The 14,912-nt window shown below is 35.1% G+C and overlaps 1 protein-coding gene across 9 annotated transcripts in view; it reads right to left on the bottom strand.

Annotated features, from left to right (window-relative positions):
• The window catches only part of CEP128 (centrosomal protein 128), a 345,597-nt gene that overhangs the window by 311,889 nt on the left and 18,796 nt on the right, over positions 1 to 14,912 (bottom strand). For 7 of the 9 annotated variants that reach the window (XM_074327095.2, XM_074327093.2, XM_074327091.2 and 4 more), the window contains 4 exons: positions 8,563 to 8,689; positions 7,384 to 7,502; positions 4,621 to 4,712; positions 919 to 991 (listed from right to left, as the gene is read on the bottom strand). In XM_074327095.2, coding sequence (XP_074183196.2) covers positions 919 to 991; positions 4,621 to 4,712; positions 7,384 to 7,502; positions 8,563 to 8,689 — 411 coding nt within the window. The remainder of the gene's footprint in view (positions 1 to 918; positions 992 to 4,620; positions 4,713 to 7,383; positions 7,503 to 8,562; positions 8,690 to 14,912) is intronic. The other 2 variants (XM_074327098.2, XM_074327099.2) reach the window with 1 other exon arrangement.

Consider the following 14,912-nt stretch of genomic DNA (forward strand, 5'->3'; position numbering starts at 1 on the left):
AATGGGCAGTAACTGAGTTTATCTCTGAAAATAGAGCATATCCATCTCCTAGCCTATGCAGCCAATAAATTCAAACTCCAAAGTAAACTTAAAGAACTGAAAATACAACTAACAACTAGAGAAAACTATCTGCTTCTACTAGGAAACTTTCAGTTTGAATAAAATGTGTTAAGAAAAATAATTCTGCTAACTTTTCTTGTCTTGGGGAAAAAAAAGTATTGTGGGAAATGAATGAATACACATTGATCCTGAAGTTGACAAATTTGCACCAGTGACCATTTCTATTGATACTTTTCTCCTAAAAAAAAATGGCTGATGATGAAAAAAATGGACACTGTATGTACTTTATTTTTTACTTTAATTCCACCAAGGATAGTGATTTGATAAAAAGGTATCACTGTATCATGAATGTGAACAATCTAAGTTTGAGATAATAAACCACTAGAATGAGGGGTATTTTCAATCAGTACCACGTCAAACAGAAACAGACAGCAAGGAGGACTTTGTAGCAATTGTAATAACACACTTAGGTAAGATGACCTGAAATACTTAATAGGGAGTACTACAGAGCCACCACCAAAAAATTCTGTTTTTCTCAAATATCATGTAACAAAAGCTATAGAAGAATCACTGAGTCAATAAAATTCAAAACAAACATCAAATACTCATAATAAAACCCTAAAAATTAAAACAAATGATAATTCTATCCCTGATATACTACCACTGTATTCCAAACTTAAATGCCTAAAAGTCATGAACATTTTATAAGAGGTGTAAAACATATTTTTAGACAAAATGGTACATATACTGCCCCAAACATTAAAATCTACTAGACTTCACTGTGAGTACAACCAGCCCAGCCACCCTCTCTACCATCTACATATGAAATAAAACTTTTTATAAACAAAGATTTCTCACCACTTCTTGTTTTTGAGTTTCACTAAGTTTTTCATTCAATTTTTCCAAAGCCCTTCTTGTTGCAGCATCCGACCTAGGCAACAAAGAAAAATGTTTTAACGTAGCTATTTAAGAAAATAGATACAATTAACAAAATGTACAACATAATAATATGCTATTACATAACACTCTACTGCAGTGGTTCTCAAACATCAGCAAACATATGAAACACCTGGAGGGCTTTTTTAAAAATACAGACTGATGGACCCATTCATCAAACCTTCTGAATCAGGATTTCTGGAATGGGGCCCAAGAATGTGTATTTCTACAAATTCCAGGTGGTGCTAAAGCTGCCAGTCTGGGGATTACACTTTGAGAACTACTGCTATACTGGAATATCACCTTCAACAAACAAATCAGCTGCAATATCTTCCATTTTAAACTAAAAAGAAAGGAAGAGAAGGAGGGGAGAATAAAACTCTAAATCTCACATCCTCTCAAGGAACTCATAATCAAATTCCATCAGAGTGTGCTGTACAAAAATACTCTGTCCTCACTAACTTATTTCCCACTACCTCTTCTCTCATCAAATCAATAGCATACAGGATCAATAACAAACTGGTATAGTTGGAAAGAGTTATGAAGAAGTACAAAGGACTTCCTCACATTTTGTTACCTCTCCCCACTGGCAACCATGCTCAACCGTTTCCACTCTTAACTCTTTTGCTGTTTACCGCCATCATTTTCAATTCTAGACAGTTCTGATTGACTCCCTTTTGAAATATTTAGGTCACTCACACTACTCTACAATTTTTGGATGAATGTATTGCTATTTTTTCCTTCTGTTGGTCACCTATGTAACTTACATAATATACTCATACCTCTTATAAACTATTTCATCATAGAGAAAAGCTTACATTCTGTCATGCTCACATTTTAGTCAGCTTCATACTTGGATCATTAACTTCTTTCTTGTACTTTTGTTTTTTCTACGGTTTCATTATCTTTTGGCCTTATTTACCACATCATTGATATTTTTCTTCCCCTTCTAGTATTCATCTAGTATTATGAATCAACTCCATTCTTGCTGACTACATTCTCCTCAACGGACACTTACTTTCTGCTCTAATTCAGAGTGCATTCTGGGGATTACTTCCACTGAGTTTTTGGGTTAGTTTTACTATATTTTATAACCTGCATCTTCCTCTTTCTTGGCTACCATCTTATTTTACTTATAGGTCCTTCGGTAATTTCCTCAGAAAGAAGTTACCTTAAAAGATAAATTTTCTAAGTCTTTAAATCTCTGAAAATGCCTTTACGTGTACCTCCTTCTTGGCTTTTGTGGTTCCATGTACTCCTGGATTTCCCACCTCTCACTAGCTGTTCCTTCTCAGTCCAGCTCCTCTTTGTATGTAAGACTGAAATACTGGAACGCCTTAGCACTCAGCCCTGCCCTTCATGCTCTCCCTACAGTTTCTCTCTAAATATCCTCCACTGCCATGGTTCCAAGTACCACTTCTACACGCTGATCACTCGTAAAATCTCTAAAAAAAAGAATTCTCCTTTGAGCTCCAAAATAAATATCTAGTTGAGTATTTGGATGTTTCACAGGCACCTCAGACCTAACATATCCAAGGCCAAACCCTTAATTTCTACACCACACCTATGTCCACCAGTCTTCCACATTTCAGGAGTGGACCTACCATCTACCCAGTTGCTCAAGTCAGAAATCTGGGAATCATCTTTGGTTTATTCTCCCATCTTCCCCCACCCCCTTATCCAATCTACTGCTAAATCCTATCTCTTCAACCTGCAAAAAAAATATTGTGAAACAAACCCCTGTCCATCTGTCTCTTGCCATAATCCTGGTGAAGCTATCAACACCTCTCACGTTAATGCAAATCTTCTAACTCACCCTCCTCAAATCGATTCTCCATATGGCATCCAAAGTAGGTGAATTCTGAATTAAACTTTAATCCTTTCTAAAAGCTTGCTTTCCAGTGTACTCTTATTATTCAATGTACTCTTTATTGTAAATGTCAAGAAAAAACAATAATTAAATGGGCATATCAACCTTTCTAAATCACACAGTAAACTAAACCTAGCAACCTCCTGCCCAGTATATTTTTATAAACATGTGGCACAAGTGAAAATCTGTGGATCCTAAAATCTTCCTCATCCCCAAAGTTAAACCAAGTTTAACAAGAAACTTGACTCCTATTTTGGGTTAAAATAGTTTCTCTGCCTCGCACGTGCATCTATGCCACACAAACTATTACCAGATGGTTGCAGCCTATGGATCAGCAAATTCCCAGTCACCACTGCACACCCAAATGACCATTTAAACTAACCAACTAAAGCATCCCTGCAACTTCTTCCCTGTACCTTCTTCCAGGACATCTCTGTGTCCTGAAGTTCATGTTCCTAGTGCTTAATTTATACCCTTCATTCAAGTGCGTAAAAGCTGCGTAATAAAACCACTCCAAGAACACACAATGTTACAATGTTAATGCCATTCTGCTGACTTTATCAATTTGTCACAAATAAATATCTAAGTATTAAATTAACTAATGGGTTTAGAGGATTAATAATATAGCACAATATAGCTCACAATTCAGGAATTCAAATGCTTTATGCACACCAGTATCTGTGACAGTGACCTTGAACCACAGTGAACTATAAGTGGCAAAGAGTACTCCCCACAAAATTCTGACTCTCCCACATCCCCCCAGTTCGATCTCCAGCAAACTAAGTTACTTCATCTCTCTGTGACCATTTCCACATCCAAAAAATGAAGAAAATAATGACTGCCTCATTCGGGTTGTTGCAAGAATTAAACCTAAATCTACCTGGCAATGAAATAAGTGTTTAGTAATATTAACTAGTAGTAGCAGTAGTAGTAGTAGTAATAGTAGGTGTTTAATTCTTATTACTAATTCGCTGCCTTTGTCACATAAAAGCAGGTAAGTTATACAGACTGTAGTTGATATTCATAGATTTAACAATTACGGTTTTGACTTTTTTGCTATACAACATAAAACTGGTGTGTGCAATGATTTCACCAGCTGTAGTGGGAGTTAACAAGTAAACTTGGTAAACAAATTTCAATTCAGCTTTTCTGTTCCCTAATCATTGCTGTATATCGATTGTTTCTTGTAAAAATATTGCCTCCAAATGAAAGCCAACTGACACTTCTCATGATGAAAATAAAAATACCATAAAGAAATTTTAAATAAAGTAATACTTATTGGAGACTACCCAGAATTGACAAAATGCAGAGAATAGGCAGTTATAAACCACTGGCTTTCGAAGATTTCAACTGAAAGTTAAAAATATTAGATTCTACAATGGCTCGTGTCCATTGACAAAGCCACATTATTCCTTTTTTCAAAAGCTCCATTGTCAGTCAGGTGGTCTCTGTGTCTGTCTCTCTCTCCAATGTATTTGTAAATCTACCTCTTAGCTAAGGTCTCAAAATGAATCTCTCTGCATTCCACTGTAATAAGTTAATATGTTTTTTAAAATGTGAATTGATTTGTCTAACACTGAGTCATGATACATTCTAAATTCAAAGGGTTTTGAACTGTTCTATTAATAAATTTTAAAATGTTGGTATAAAAACCCATCATAGTCTTTTAAACTCATGTAAACATGTCAATTACAGAACTTATTTTATTCTTCTAACAATTCATTCCTCCACTGAAAACCATATTCTGCTTTTACCGGCTTCTTCTGGCAAGTTCCCGGTTTAAATCGTCTCCAAGGCGAATTTGTCCACTGCTGAGGTCTCGAAGGGACTGATGAAAATCATGAAGCTAGAAAAGTCAAAACATAGTTCTCCATTTAGGATTCTGTTGAATTCTTTCATAAAGAGTCATTGAAGGTAAGAGTAAGAACTTCTTTGAAATAATGCCCAAATTTTATAATTGTTAGGAAGGCAGAATAAAATAAATGTCTAACCTGAAAGAAGTAAAATATTTTTTTCCGAAGAAAAGCAATTTTTTAAAAAGCCATATAGAACGTTAACCATCACATCCTCTACATCACAGTAATTACACTCTTTATATACTAGAAAAGGGGTCAGCGAATTTGTTCTATAAAGGGTACAAAAGCAAATAGTCCACGTTTCCAGGCTATATGGTCTCTCACAATTATTCAACCCTGCCATTATGGCATAAAAGTAGCCATAAACAAACGAGCATGTCTGTGTTACAATAGAATTTTATTGTAAGCTGTACGCCATAGCGTGCCAACCCACACTGCCTACGTGCACCAGGAACCACGCATCAGAATGTTTGGAACATCATTGTTCATAATCAAAACACTAAAAATAAACCAAAAGTCCACTAAAGAAAGAATGGAGATAAATAAAATGTGATACGTTCCTCCAGTGAAGTATCCTACAGCCGTGAAAATGAAATGATCAAACCTACGTACACATTAGTAAGGCTGAACGTCAAAAACATCACATCAAATGGAAAAAGCAAGTTACAAAAGAAGTCATGCAGTATTATTCCATTGATATAAAGTTTAAAAGCAGGAAATACTAAATATGATGTAAATAGTAAAAACAGTTTTTTTTTAAATGCAACATAAACATAAAAGTCAGAATAGTTAATAGGACTTGGGGAGACGAGGAGCATAAAAGACGTTTGGGGGATACAGTAATCCTCTATTTCTTGGCCTGGGTGGTGATTACATGGATTTCCATTCATATGATTGTACTTTTAATTATAAATATTTATGCTACATACGTATGTGTATGCTAAAATTTTAAGTTACATAGACTTGCAGAAACAACAAGTGGATTCAACAAATGCATATTCCCGACAACTGTGCTGGGAAACAAGCGGCTCACAATTTCACCTGGGAGACAGACATGTAAACAAAACCACAAATGCTGCACCACAGCTTCCAGAAGGTATACAGGCATAGGGAGCTAAAGGTCATCTTAAGAAAACAAAGTTAAAGAAAGAGCAATTAGAAAAGAAAGGAGTGGAGGTAACAGAGTGGATGAACAAGAGACCATTCACTTAGGTTTTGCCATCATGATTTTCCCATTTTACAAACCAGAATCCCAGGACTCATCTTTGACACCTCCATGTCTCTCATTTCCACCCTCCCCAAATGGTCATCTGACCTTCAACACCTTTCATTTGTCTACCAAATAGCCCTTAAATCTAACCCCCTTCGCTCCAACGGCATTTATCTTAATCCAAGTAAGCATCAGCTCACACCCAGGTCTCAGCAACATCTGCCTAACTGATTTGCCGGCATCGACTCCATTTTCTACACTAAAGCCAGAGTGATCTCTTCACAGTAACTGTCACCCTCTTACATGGCTGTGCATGGTCTCAGTGCTTCGTACTTCTTTAGCCACAGGGCCTTCGCGGAGCTACTCATAGGCGCTATCTTCCTTCCTGCCGAGGTATTTCTTCTACCTTGAATGGCTCTCACTCAACTTCTGGATCTCAGCTCAATCCGCATTCTTCAAGAAGCCTTCCCTGACTAGGGCAGATCCCTCTACTATATGTACATTTCCCAGCTCTATGCTTCTTTCCATTATAGCCTGCATCTCAGCACATAATTCTGGAAATAGTTACGTACTTATTTGATTAATGTCTAGCGCCCACTCTAGATTATAAGTTCCATGAAAAGGCAAGGTTTTGCTCATCACTGTTTCCAAGCATAAGCATTTCATGCCAGCAAGTTACACCTACCCAAAAAAAACCAACACAGTCAAGGAAAACTTTCTACAAAGTGGCTTCTGATATGCTTTGTTCGATTACCTCTTTCTCTTATGCTGTAACAAGGGGAAGGTACAGATGAGTATCCTACCAAACTTTGAACCCTTAGTCCTAAAACTACCAAAACAAAGATGTCCAAGTCAGCAACATCCCCTAGCCCTTATCCAATTAATTTAGCTACCCAAGGCAACAAAATCATAAATACATAATGTACGCCCAGCTCTCGTGGAAAAAATTTAAAGAAGCAGAAAAAGAAATATGTCTATACAACTAATACTTATGAACTCTTCAGTGAATATATAGAAAAAGTATGGAATTTTTTGCTTAATAGAAAGTGGCTCCATTAATGATTCAACAATCAGAAAAACACGAAAGGAACAACCAATAGGTTAACCACACAAAGACTACCTTCTTCATACTAAACCAAACTTAGCAAACTAGAAAGTAGCTGACTTAGCAGGGCTTACAGAAGACTGAGCCACCAGAACAAGGAAACAAAACATGTCCAAATAAACTCACTTTTAAATTGTTCTACAAAATATAATCCTTCATTACAAAATAAAAAATAAACCCATGATGATGATTAGTACACTGAAAATAGTTTACTTGGTTTAAAAAAAAAAATCACTACAAAGTTACTGATGATGAAACTCCTGGTTAAAATACAATCATAAAATTCAAGCATCAGTCATTTCCACAGAAATGTAAGGAATAGAGATTACAGAATGGTACAAAGTACCTGGCCCACGTCATCAATTTCCCGAACAAATCGGACACCAGGTCTGGATCTAATTCGTTTACTACCCTGTTGATCCCCATAGTCCTTGAGAGGTGAGGTAGGTGGAAAACGTTGGCTTTCTTTACAAATGAAAGAAAAGGAAGAGGATAAAAACATTGCATGAGAAGAAAATCTACAATTTTACTCAGTAAAAACATAGCAGACATGAATATACACATGTGCCCTTAACCAGACTATTTCCCAAGTATTTTACTGTGCCCATACAAGTCCACAAAATTGACACCAATCCTGCTCTTAAAACAGAAAATGAACAGAAATGAGCTGGAAATAGAACATTTCTAATTTGCTATCCTTTTCAAAAATGTAATATACAATTTTCTCCCATATAAAACATTGCTAAATAAAAATAACTTTTTTGACTCCCTAAAATAATACCAATACAACAGAATTTTTCAACAACAAATTAATCTAAAATATGAATGGTATTTAAAAATCAATAAAAACTAACTACATAAAGAAGAATAGGTGATTGTGTCCAATTTTTAATCATTATTATCAAGATCGATTGCAATATTAACAATGTGAGCTACTAATGTTCACTTTATCTTATCACCTCTCTTCACTGCATATTTTTCTATTCTAAGTCTTTTCTATTCATACATGAACCTCAGTGCTGCAGGGAAGTACAAGTAAGATTAATTACAGGCAAATCAGTGTTCTCACCTTTAATCTAGTCATCGAATTCTAGCTGCACAGTAAGGATAAAGTTCACCTGTTCTTAACAAGTGTGATAGGGGAGTTCATAATCGGTTATTCGAAAAAACTATGAAACTAGGACAAAACTTCTAATCCAGAAAGTATACCACATAGTAAATCCTATTTTTTATGTTTCTTCTGATTGGTGGCAGTCAATTAAATCCAAGGTTTATCAAGTAAAGAAAGCTCTACGTGTTCTACAGACACTGAAAATAACAAAAGTAACAGAATCATAATAACAAAGTACCATTAAACATATTTTTAAACGTTCACTACAAAATGCTTGATTGCATTTTCTAACATCCTATTTGTATGATTTTATGTATGGGTTGTATTTGCCCAAAGATTAAGTATATTCAATATGTACTTCAGGAACATATTTTTGAAACAAAAAAGGGTTTTCAGAACATCTGTCGCGTTTACCTGTCACAGTGCCACCATCAAGGTCACTTGCACTCAGACTTGTAACAGAAATACTTCTCCCTCCTGAGTTTCTCAATAAACGTTGACTCCGCAGTTGGCCTATTGATTGTTCCAAGCTTTCTTTTAACTAAATTAAAGAATATAATGGAGATTTATTCTCTTTAAATAACTTCCAAATACAAACAGAATAGACATTTTTAAAGTTATTTCTAAAATATCTGGTTTCCCAAAGATAATTTATATCAGAGAAAATTATGATAAGTTTAATGTTAGGAAATATAAAAATAATAAACATCAGTATTTTAAGAACCAATTCTAACATCTGGTTTTAAACAGCATCTGTTGCTACCTATTCCATCTTTCTATTACCAGAAGGTAAGAGATGCCTGCTAGCTAAGGGCTTACAAAAACCAGGCTGTAATATCTGACTGAGGTGCCACCCAGGGTTAGAAACATAACAAGGGCAACACATCTGAAAAAGCCTTCATCCCTACTAGATTCCTGCAGAAACCCCAGACTTGTAACACACAGGAAACTGAGCAGTGACTGCTGCTTTGAAACAATGTGCACTGCCCCACTCTATACCTGAAATCTCTTTCATTCATTCAAAGATTTCAAATCCCCAGAAACAATGTGGTCAGACTTCAGACTATCAGTACATACTAGAAATTACAGTTATCCAAATGTCTCTTCAGATTAGTATGAGTAAGCCAGGTGATAAAGGAAGACATCTTTTTAGACCTGAAGACCTACATTAAATAAAATCACATTAAATACTAAAATAATGTCCAGACCTGTACATAGCTATAGACCTGAAAAGAAGATTAAACTAAAACTCAAGGGAACAAGGAGTAAAGCTAAGGAAAATCCACACACCTTGAATTGCTGAGAAACTTCAAGTCTAGATATCTCATCCAAAGATGACTAGGAAATATTGTTAAAAACAATGCAATTATTCGACCCATTAAAGATGTCGAAACAAAATGATTGATAAAACAGTTTCCTAAATTTAGCCCGAATTAAAAAGTAGAACTTTCCATAAGGAGAGAACAAGTCAATTTCCTTGGGGAACTGTGCAGAAAGAAAGTAGCCTCAGTTGAAGGGAAAGTATGGATGAAACTGAATATGAATCAGAAGTGAGCAAATCCTGTTTCATTTTGGTTGCTTGGATTTAGCTCTTCTGAAGAACCAAGGTTAAGACAGTCTGGATTAGGGTGAAAAAGGTGAAGGGATCAAGAAATACAAATTGGTAGCTATAAAATAGTGACAGGGATGTAAAATACAGTATAGAGAATATAGTCAGTAACATTGCAACAACTATGTATAGTGCCAGGTGGGTGCTAGATTAATCGGGGCGATCACTGCATAAATTATATAAATGTCTAACCACTATGCTGTACACCTGAAACTAATATAAAATAATACTGAACATCAACTCTAACTAAAAAAATAATTTAAAAAAATACAGTGGACTAAAAGAAGTAGAGTTAGAATTTCAGGAATCTACCTCTATTATAGCTCTCATTTCTGAAAAAAAAGGCTAATATTTCTATGCCCCTGTCCCCTGCTTCCCTAAGTTGGGATACGTGCAACACCCACCTGTCTGTTTACCAGCTGTAGGAACCAACCTATCAATCCAGGGAAACATACAGATGATGCTTAGGAGAACCCACTTGTATCTTGAGAGTAATTTATATATAAGTAAAATAAAATGATATCTAACATATTATATAGACCAGAGGTCTTACACAGTGAACACAAAATAGTATATCAGTAATCTATGACAAGGCTCAGGGTAAAATTAAATGATGTTAAAGTTAAAAAACGCAAATCCACACTGTAAGATGAGAAATGTAAAATGATTTTAGGTCACACAAGTTAGTGACAGAACCAGCTCTGTTAACTTTTCTCATGTTTATCTTTATTATTCACATCTTTCAAGCTAAACCTGACATCACCATGCTTTTGGAAGCAAAGTCAGCTGTCATTTCTAACTGCTTGTTTTGTGGGTTTTTTTAAGGCAATCTGCTTTTTTTAGCTTCATCTATGTTAAAGATTTTCTCCTTGAATTTCAATGTTTTTACTATCAAATGAATACATACAGTTTTATTTGTAGTTATCCAATTTCCGACTCATACAGACCGTGGAATCTATAGCTTGGTATCTTTCATGTGGTGTACGTTCTCAGCCATCATCTCCTCAAGTACTGTTGCTGTCCCATCCTTTCTCCCCTCTCCTTCTGGAAATCCAGTTACATTTGTTTTAGATTTTTACCATCTGTCTTCTATGCTTTATGTATTGTTCATCCTTTCCTTCCTCCATTTTTTTTGGATACCTTATGCTCACCTATGTTTCAATTCATTAATTATCTACTTAACTGTATAAAAACTACTATATAGTTTACCTATTGAGGGTTTTAATTAATTGATTAGTTTTAATTATATTTTTCAGTTTCCGTAATTTTGGTTCTTTTTTACAGTTTCCAATTCTTTATCAAAATTCTCAATCTTTTAATTTCTTGAACACATTAAAAAAAGCTAGAGGGTTTCTATTGTCTGTGTTGCCCTTGGTTTTCAGTCATCTCTTAGATTTTCTTATGCCTGGGTATTTTTTTTATCAGGTGATAGACATTATATATGAAAAATTGTGGAGATCACTTAAAGCTCTGGATGATGACATCGTCCTTCAATAGAGATTTAGTTTTGCTTCTAGCAGGAAGTCAGGCTAGGGTCACTAGGAATCCCAAATCACCTTAATCCAATTAGGAATTGAGATGATTCAAAGCTGGTTTATTCTGTTTATCACTTTACTTTTCAATTCACCATTTCTCCTAGGCTATCACCCTTTGGAGCCTCAGTTGAAAGCTAGAGGGTTCCTGAACTCCAGTCTCAATCTCCCTAGCCTCTTTTTTTATAATTATTATTAGTTTCAAGTGTACCAAACAATGTAATAGTTAGACATTTATCATTTATAGCCCTCACAAAGTGATAACCCCCCTCCCCCAATCTACTACCCCTCTGACATCGTATACAGCCATTACATTTCCACTGTCTCTATTCCTAATGCTGTACTCTACTGCTTGTAACTATATATATACACACACACATATCTATATATATACATATATATATATACACATATATATATACACATATATATATAAAATTATAGTTGACATTATTATTCATCTTCAGCTTCAGGTGTACAGTGCAGTGATCAGGCATCTACATCATCCCTGAGGTGGTCTCCCTAATAAGACAAGTACACCTGAAGACATCGGCTACCCTACAAAATCTTTACAACATTATTGATTACATTCCCCAAACTGATCCCTGGCCTCTTGAGTTTATCTATAGCTATGATCCTCACCTCTCTGCCTCTAAGGCACTGCTTTTGAAATCAGCTACTGCCTTGAGGGAGAAAAAGAGTCCCAGATGCAGGACTCACCCTTCTGAATTCCCATTTTTGCCAGATTTTTACTATGAAATTCTTCACTGCCTTGGTAGCTTTCTGACGGGATCATAATATTTTTCACTTTTTTTTTTTTTTTGCCTTTCTAGTTGTTCAGAGAAGGAGAGTTAATCCAAAATAATCTTATCTACCGATGCCAGAAGCAGAGCTTACCAGCATCCTTTTTATGTAGGTTTATTTACTAACAAATCCTGGGCTATAACTAAAACCTGATAAATAAAATTAATTTCCTCTCTCTCCCAGCTAACAAAAAAAAGGGAAAAAACCAACCATGGGACGTATGGAAAAATAATGCAGAATGAGAGAAATGATTCAAAATCTAGGCGGAATAAAAGATATTGAAAATGAATCATTTTAAAAATACGCTAAAAAGTTAGACGAACTATTTGGCAACTTCATTTTAAACTTTTAAAGCAATATATCATAAGCAATTGATTGAACAGATAAACAGGCTGATATATAAAGACCAAATAATGAAATGTGAAAAGTGAATAAGTGGAACAAAGATTTGCTTAATTACTCCTATAAATATCATGGCAAAAACAGCTCCTCCACCTAAGATACAAAACTAAAAATGAACCCTTAAAATAGGAGTGGCACAACAGACACTGCGCAAAATCTAATCCTGACGTACAAAACCAATTTAATAACTCCTAAACACAAAAACAAAGAGATAAAGAGGAAAGATGTAAAGTCTTTAGGATTGTAACTCCTAACTAAGTGCAAATGCAAACCAAACTTGAAATTCAATGAAAACAGAACAACACTAACAAAATTCAATTTAACATTAATTTAGTAGCTATTGTGCTGAAACTAAATCAATGCTCCACACAAGACTGTGGTACCCACTCCAATGGTGCAGTCTTACATCTCGCACGCATGACTACCTCACCACATACCACGTCATGATTCCATTGCCCCCCCGTTCCCACATCTGAAATACCGTAAAACCAGCATCACAGAACATGCTATGACATATTTTCACAATGACTTGACATAAATGCATCATTTACATATTAGGTCTGTTCTGTTTCCTCCGTTCATTTGAAGCATAACTATTATGTACCAGTATGAATACAGATGAAACTTGGGCACTGAAACTGAATGACAATACTTGTTTATAAGGTAGTTATCCAAATTGTCTAGACATGCTGTAAACTTATAAGTTGAGTAGGCTCCCTTTAGCCAAATATAAAATAACTTGAACATCAATAAAAATATGAACTGAAATGAATTAAAACATTTCAAATATGCATAAACTTGTGAGTTAATTATACTCAAGGAGAAAAAGAGTCATTGGTCACCACTAGAGAATGCTAGGGAAGCAACTCGATTTTGGACACTACTTGGTAAGTGACATTTTTTAAAACTATATAAGCTTTTAGATTAACATTAAAATAAAAATACTAAATTATAAAATTGTTGTAGAAATCTCTGAAAACCCTGAGATGTACCTATTTGAAAATCTCTGATTAGAGACACAATATAAGTCAAGCTCAATCAATTGTTTTAAAAAGTATGTAACTCAAAAGGACAAATTACACTGAAAGCAAATCGAAGAAAGGAGATCATCCAGGCAGCAATGGGTATTTCAAATAAGAGATGTGACCCTTAAAAACACTGTGATTCAGAGAACCAGAGAAAAGCATGGCAATGCTTTCCTCAACTATACATACGACTTTCCCTTCTGCTTCTGACTCTTCCTGTCCACATCTTTCACACTGTATCAGATAACTTCCGCATATGTTTTATTTTAGGATGAAATAAGACAATACATGCAAAATATTTAGAACAATACTTAGTAAAGACGAGATTGTTCAGTAAAGAGTAGCTTTTATTATTATAATTATAGGTAATGAATACAAGACCCAAAAATAAATGGAATAAAGAAATGGGATGTTTTATTCTAGAAAAGCTCTTTAGAGGAGTTTGTCGTTCCCTAAAAATGACTTCACTGAATTTCTCTGGAGATATAGATAGATAGAGATATATATGCATATCTATCTATATTCATAGAGAGACAGAGAGACAGAGAGATTGAGAGACTCTTGAATGGCAGCAGTGTCAATATTCCCACTATCACCTATTTCTTCTGTAACTTTACTCCTCCATAATATGATTCAAATTTCACTTCCAGCACATCATTTTTCATTTCTTTGCTATACCTTCGTCTTGGTTGACCAATTCTTTTTCTGTTTTTTTAATTTTTGTAAACTAGCATGCAGTTTTATCACTGGGAGACAAGGAGGTAACACAACTATATATTTTCACTGTCTGTGACCAACCAGCCACAGAATTCAAAAGCATGCTCTGTTATTTTCACAGTAATATATGGATGGAAGAGCTATTATAGCAGCAACGTTTATATTTTATGCAGTTACTCATAGTTAATATACTGCATTAACTGAAATTTAAATTCTGCTGTTTGGGCACTGGTGTTAGCTGACCAAATGGGGGTAATGAAATTCATGCACACTGAAAACAAGGACCACTGCATTTACTTTTCAGAGTCCTCAAGTCACTGCTCCATGCATTCGGTAGAAATTGTATAGCTATTCAGTGCAAGGGTATGCTAACTCCATCTCACCTGGGATCGGAACTCTGGTTTTTTGGTTTCAGTTGATTCTTTTTTTTTTTTTTTTTAAGTAAAAACGATTGACTTTCCAAAATTCGTAACAGCAAGTTTCTTGACCAGTCTCTAGGAAGGTAAATATTTCCAAGCAATAGTAAAAGCTAGGAAACTAGGCACTAACTCCACAAATGGTATCAGAAATACCTAAGAAATAAGTCATTCAATAAAATTCGACTTTAATATCACAAGATGAGAAATGGGGGGAAAAAATCACATGCATGAACTTCCTTGGTCAACATATAATACC

Source organism: Rhinolophus sinicus, chromosome 3 (genome assembly GCF_057876585.1).
Source record: "Rhinolophus sinicus isolate RSI-liver-muscle chromosome 3, RSI-T2T, whole genome shotgun sequence".
NCBI classification, from domain to species: domain Eukaryota; kingdom Metazoa; phylum Chordata; class Mammalia; order Chiroptera; family Rhinolophidae; genus Rhinolophus; species Rhinolophus sinicus.